The sequence below is a fragment of the Cryptomeria japonica genome, chromosome 9 (assembly GCF_030272615.1).
Source record: "Cryptomeria japonica chromosome 9, Sugi_1.0, whole genome shotgun sequence".
Lineage (NCBI taxonomy): Eukaryota > Viridiplantae > Streptophyta > Pinopsida > Cupressales > Cupressaceae > Cryptomeria > Cryptomeria japonica.
Window position 1 is genome coordinate 30,810,291 of NC_081413.1, and position 6,416 is coordinate 30,816,706.

The 6,416-nt window shown below is 35.5% G+C and overlaps 1 protein-coding gene across 1 annotated transcript; it reads right to left on the minus strand.

The window, feature by feature from the left end:
* Positions 1–5,335: 5,335 nt before the first annotated feature.
* LOC131053440 (probable L-type lectin-domain containing receptor kinase S.7) lies at positions 5,336–6,109 on the minus strand. The gene has a single exon (XM_057988047.1). It carries the CDS (start codon positions 6,107–6,109, stop codon positions 5,336–5,338), a length of 774 nt encoding a protein of 257 aa, XP_057844030.1.
* Between the last annotated feature and the right edge of the window lie 307 nt (positions 6,110–6,416).

Below are 6,416 nucleotides of genomic sequence, written 5' to 3' on the forward strand. Positions count from 1 at the left end.
CTTCATAAATAGTTAAAATAAATACTTTCTCTAAGTATCACTATACTTTTAGTAGAGCTATAAATTGGTTCCTTAATGAAAAAAGTAGAAAATTTGATAATTTATTTGATGACAACAATGCCAATTTATACACTGCAAAATAGTTGAAAATAATTGTTAGTGATTTCACTTTTAACATTCATAACTATCTAGCATCATGGAGGAGCTGGAAGACATCAATAACAACTTTATTGAGAAAAATTTTGAACTTTTAGGATCTTTTATTTAGCTTTGTGCTTGATTGATGCCTTACTGTTGTTATTTTAGCAGGGCTATGTGGGGTTTCGCTCTTGTTTTGTTATTGTCTAGTTGTTGTATCTAGACTTTCTCACTTCTTTTTTTTATTTTACTATACTTGGATTTGGGTTTTGGGTCCCTGTAAAACTCATTTTATCTCAATCAAAAATATTCCCTAACTATCTAAACTAAAAAATGTAATAGAATTAACAATTCTATGCCAAGATTCCCCCCTTTTTATATTTTTCTTGCAAACATCACTCAAATTTGACCTTTCCAAGAGACTTGGTGAATATATCAGCTATCTAAGAATCTATTAGGTAGCACTAGAGCTAGAAGTAGTGGTTCAAGAATTATTCTTGAATGTAATGACACTCAACCTAGATCTCTATGCATGCCTTCTTGATATACAAATTTAAAATCTGAGGGGCTACAAGTGAAGCCATGTTAAAATAAGTGATATTTTAATGTACCATGCACTAGGGGCTTTCTTAAGCATGTGTTAATGAAACCTTTCAATTAGATCATGTATATATTCTTCTTTTCGATTACGAATTAAAAAAATCATTCTTGACATCAATCTAGTGAAGCTTCCATCCTTTCTATGTTGCCAATGCATAGACAAATATAAGATTTACAAGTTCTCATGTTTGATTATTTATCATAGGGTCATACTCAACACCTAACTACTTCTTCCACTATGATTGACCTAAAGTGCCTCTTAAATTGTATCAATTTCAATGCTATTAGTTACTAAACTCATTAATGTGATTTGTATCTCCTTTCTTGCATTTCACCTAATTCTAACTCTTGATAAAAGATATGGAAGAGAATCTAGGTGGGAGTCCCTAAAGGTTCTCTAAACCCATTTTTAACATGAATAGTTATACTAATGTGAAGAATTATTTTCCAAATGGCCAAAGATAAAATAAAAATTGCTTCTTTCATCCTCCTTGTAAGAGGATTTTTCCTTCTCATCATCTAACTATGAGAGAAATTATGAGAAGTGGTTGGTTTTGACCCTTCTTTGTGTGCCAATTATTCAAATTACGGCTCATCATATACCACATATTGATTCTTGTTAATGTTTTGTGTCTTAGGATCCCTTAAATGATATGTATTCAAAGTAAAATTGTACCCAAAAATGATACACTAGAGTGTCTTGGGATCCATCTTCCTCCTCTTGTTAGCTAGGACATGCATAAATATTTTAGAACCAAATTCAAAAGATAGAAGATTGAAGGCTTATGACCACTACATACCTATTCTAGTGTCTTGTCATATAAGATATTTTTAGAATCCTTGTTGATAAAATCCATAGCTATCTAGACTACATCTACCCAAAATAAATCCTCCAACTTAGTTTTGGAAAGCATGCAATGAACGATCTCCATGATAATCTAATTGTGATGTTTAGCAACACCATTTTATTGGGTTGTATAGGTGGTAGTAATGTGATTTTTTATGTTATGATGCTTTAGAATGCCATGAAATCATTTGACTTTCCCCCTTGATTTGAGTGGAGGAGAAGAGTTTGTCATGCCTACCATAGAACTCATCAATAGAAGGATTAAAAGTGTGCAAAGGCTGTTGGAATAGTGCCTCGAATTCACTTGCCATGTTCAGGTTGATCGGAGTAGCCTACACCGATGGACCAGCAAAGTGATATGTTCTTGGTTATTGATCATTCTTTGATCAGTGTGACTTAGGCCAATGTCTTCCTCTCTATTAGGTGTCGGAGAAGTTGTTTCCTTGTTATGCCCATGGCCAATGTTTTTGGTCTCAAGCAGATGGTTTGTCATCGGGTATCGAAGGTGCAGCTGGAGTGTTATACCAATGTCCCATAGATTTGCCTTCAGAGACATTGGGGGATTGGTAGTTCATGTTATTCCTTATGCTGAAACCCAATGAAGTCGCCTTCGGTGATCGGGTCGCATATCGACAATCGAGTTGACATTCTGGATGTCATGCCAATGTCTGATGATTTCGCTCCTCTATCTTGGAAAGTGCTTTGGGTATCAGGATCGGATGTTTGGAGCTATGTCGATCTCCGATGGAACCTCCTTCTGGTTGATCGGCTTATCGGGATAGAATTTTTGGCGTCAGCCGATGACCTAATGGAGTCACCCTTGGCGATTGGGATGTCATCGCATATCGGAGAAGTTTGTTGAATGTTATACCGATTACCCGATGGATCCGCTTTGGTCGACTTTGGTGTTATCGGGGATCAGGGTAGCCAGTTTGGGTATGTTTCCGATGACCCAATGAAACCTACTAACTACTATCGGTGATCGGGATGCGTCATTTGGGTTATCTCGATGGGTCGAGGTCGACTACTAGTGATCGAAGATTGAGGTAAAATTTTAGTGTTGGTTCTGATGAGCCGATGGGGAAGCATCCGACTGTGGATGGTCACCTGGACCAGAGTCCAAAAAGGCAAGTAGGCGAACACTAAGGACAAGACTGTTGGAATACTTGTATACGCATCGATCTGACTTTCGAATGCATGTGGGATAAATGGTTCTCCATGAATTCAAACCGGCAAGAATAGTTAGACTTCCCAACCGACTCGTGCACGTGTAATGGTTGACCTGGTTGGTATTTGAAGCAAGATGCAAACCAATGTAAGGTTGACAAACTGTAATAGCCATTGAGTGTTCTATGACTGTAATTGACTCGAGTTTTGTTTTATCTGGAACAATTGTTCGACAGAGTGAAGGAAGTCTGCAGACTGGACTTTATTGTGTTTGACATACTGTTAATAAAGTTATTTTCTATTGGTGGTGGGTTTTTCTCCCGAAAGGGTTTTCCCACGTTAACTCTGTGTGTACTATCTTTGTGTTGTTTAATTTTTTATGCTCGTGTTTGTGTTGTATTCTATAAAAGTTGAAAATTTGTAAACACTATAATATTGTCCCCTGCAAATTGACATTAGGAAAGCGTATTTTCACACTTTCTTTCCTTACAAAGGCATCACTCTTATTCTTGAGAAATAATTTTCATGTATTGTGAGAGATTTTATCCACAAATAATTGGAATTATTGGTATCCCTGAAAGGAAATAAGTAGGGGTCCACACATATTAGTATCCACAAGATCAAGGCAGTCCTTGGCATGGAAGTTACTCAAATCAAATATATCCTAATGTTTTTTTCTTGAAAGTCGTCTATGAAATATAGTAAAAGAATAAGAAAGTTTAGAACTAAATTGGCATAGGGAGCCAACAAAGAGGTGCTCATATTGCTAATTTCAAAGAGTGGTATACTCATTTGCATTGACAAATAGAGAAACTATAGAGGATGAGATTATATCTACTACAATTAAATGATCCTTCATAAAATATAAAAATAATTGTACCTTCTCATGAGATCAAGTAGGATTTGATGCCTTTCTTGACCTAAAAGTCCACTTTAGGCTTATGATTTAAATGTTGACTTAAACATTAGAGATCTTTTCTCAAGCCAATAGCACCTTTATGAGGGTATAGTTTTTCATCCTACGAAGAATGGTTATATTTTTTATTCTTTTTTCAACATACTTCATATTATATATGAGGTCAAAACCCAATCTCTAATGGATTGATTAGTCAGTGTATCAAATATCTCTCTATTGCTCATCACATGCTTGTGGGTGCCAAATTCAATCAACCAGACATTCCTTATTGATTTTGAGGTTTGGAAGACAAGAAAAATATTCTAATGGGTGTTGCTTGTCTATTTCTAGTACATCCAATTTGAATGCATCATCTTGTTGGGCCACGCTATTGTCCTCAGTGATTTTTTAGTGAGGACGTTGTTTTGATTTTTGAGAATCATTATGACTAAATGTGTCTTTTTTCCTACAATTTCTTTGATTCAAGCCATTATATTAACAATTATCAATATCTTGTGTGTTAGTGTTATAGATTTGACACCATGGATTTTCCTTTTCAAACTTATACTTTTATAGTTGCTTCAATGACTACTCTTTTGTTGGTCACTTTTGAAACTATTGACCATGTTGTTATCTCAAGATCAATAGGTGAATTTTGAATTTTCCCCCCTTTTTATTGAAATGTTTTAATTTTTAGTCAAACTTTTAAGGCTCACGACTTGAGCTCTAAAACTCCCTTTTTCGAGCAATTTTTTTTATTTGGGTTATTTTTCATGCTTCATGTAGCAATGTATATTGTTTTAGATTTTAATGCATGTATTTTTTTAGAATATGATTTTTCACAAGTGTTACTAAATAAATTTTGTTTTCAGAACTTTTGGAGCTCAATTTAGGATCATTCAAACTCTTTTTCAAGTGTAATTGTTTAAAAAAAGTTTATAACCTTTAGCGATTTTGTAAAGCATTGAGATCAAATACCACTTTGCATTCTTCAACAAGTAGCAATTATAACCACACTAAATATAAAGTGTCAAATCATATTTTCTTGAGGGTTATTTTATTGAGTAATTTGAATGGGGTTGTGTTTTGTGGTTGTGTTCATTTCCTCTTTGATTTCTCTCTTGTACTCTCATAATATTGACCGTGGGTTATCCCAAGTTCCCTTAATTAATTTCATATAATTATGCAACTTAGAAATCACATGCATGAAATACCTTAATGAATGAAGGATTAACTCACAACACTAATAGATCCATTTGAGAACAAATAAATCCTAAAGAAAGCATAGATTATAGATTGGTTCAATAAAAGTACTATGACGAATGAAAGATTAGCTCTCAACATTAATAAAACCATTTAAGAACAAATACATCCTAAAGAAAATATGGATTGGCTCAATAGAAATACTATGACAGTTGGATATCTACATAAATATATCTGTAGAGACTTCTTTTTATACTAATCAATTGGTTCGATAGAAGTACATGACACTTGGATATCTACATACATATATTTATAGAGACTTTTTTTCACATTGATAAGTGTAACTTATCGTTATAAGCATCGATAAGTACGGCTAAAAAAGACTAAATCACCTAATCTATATCACAGGTATATATACAGAGGAAAGATCTGAAAAACATCAACCTCTTTTTCATAGATCAATGAGGCTTTCCAGGTATTCTGCATTAGAGAATAGGCACTTCAGCTTCAAATTTTAAGGTTTCAAGAACTAACTGCATTCTTAGTCTCTGTCTATAATCATGGACGGAGCACCACAATCCAACGAGCATCAACCTTTCGATTTGTGCACCGTCTCTTTCTTTATCAAGCAATTCATCAGCTGCATCAAGTATGTGTCCCATCTCATGCAGACTCCATACCCAGTTCACCAAACTCATATTACAAAACGTAAGTCCTTTGTCGAACGCGGGCCTTCCACTGGCAATTTCCAGAGCCACTGCACCAAAGCTGAAGACATCTGATTCTGAACTAGCCCTCAATGTTTGAAAGCACTCTGGCGCGATATAACCCATGGTGCCACCTGGTTTTGTGTAGCAAGACGTGTTATCGTGCTCCATCAGCCGAGCCAAACCAAAGTCTCCAAGTTGTGCCACAAAGTTGCAGTCCAGTATGATATTGCTATATTTGATGTCTCTATGCAGAACTCGGAGGCTCGATTCCTCATGGAGATGGAGAAGAACCGAAGCTAAGTCGCAGACTATACTGAATCTCTCATTCCAACTCAGAGCCCGAATCTGAGCTTCTCCTTTAAACAAATATTCGTCCAGACTGCCATTGGACATATACTCGTAAACCAGAAGAAATTCGCCGTTTCTATCATGGCACCATCCCAGAAGGGGAACCAAATTAGGATGCGACAGGCTGTCAATTATTGCAATTTCTGATTCGTATTGTCTAAGCCCCTCCTCAGAATTTTGATAAATTCTCTTCACCGCCATTATTTCTCCATCCTCTAGTCTTCCTTTGTAAACCCTTCCGAATCCTCCCTTTCCAAGTACTCAATCTTCTCTAAAGCCAGCAGTCGCCTTTCTTAGCTCTTCATAACTGTATTAACAACAATCAACGATGATATAGAGAATGAGTTTAGTGTTAAAGAGGATTAAAGGCTAGGTCAAGGCCACAAAGCAAAATAATAAATACTAAAACGTTTGACACAATTGCAACTACATCTCTCCTCCTCAACGCAAAGATAACCTTAAATTCTATTTCAAAAGCAATAGCAGATGAATATTAGCAAGCATACTG

What these genes read in the sequence shown, in the direction of transcription:
- LOC131053440 (XM_057988047.1), bottom strand. Translation starts at nt 6,109, where the DNA reads ATGGCGGTGAAGAGAATTTATCAAAATTCTGAGGAGGGGCTTAGACAA.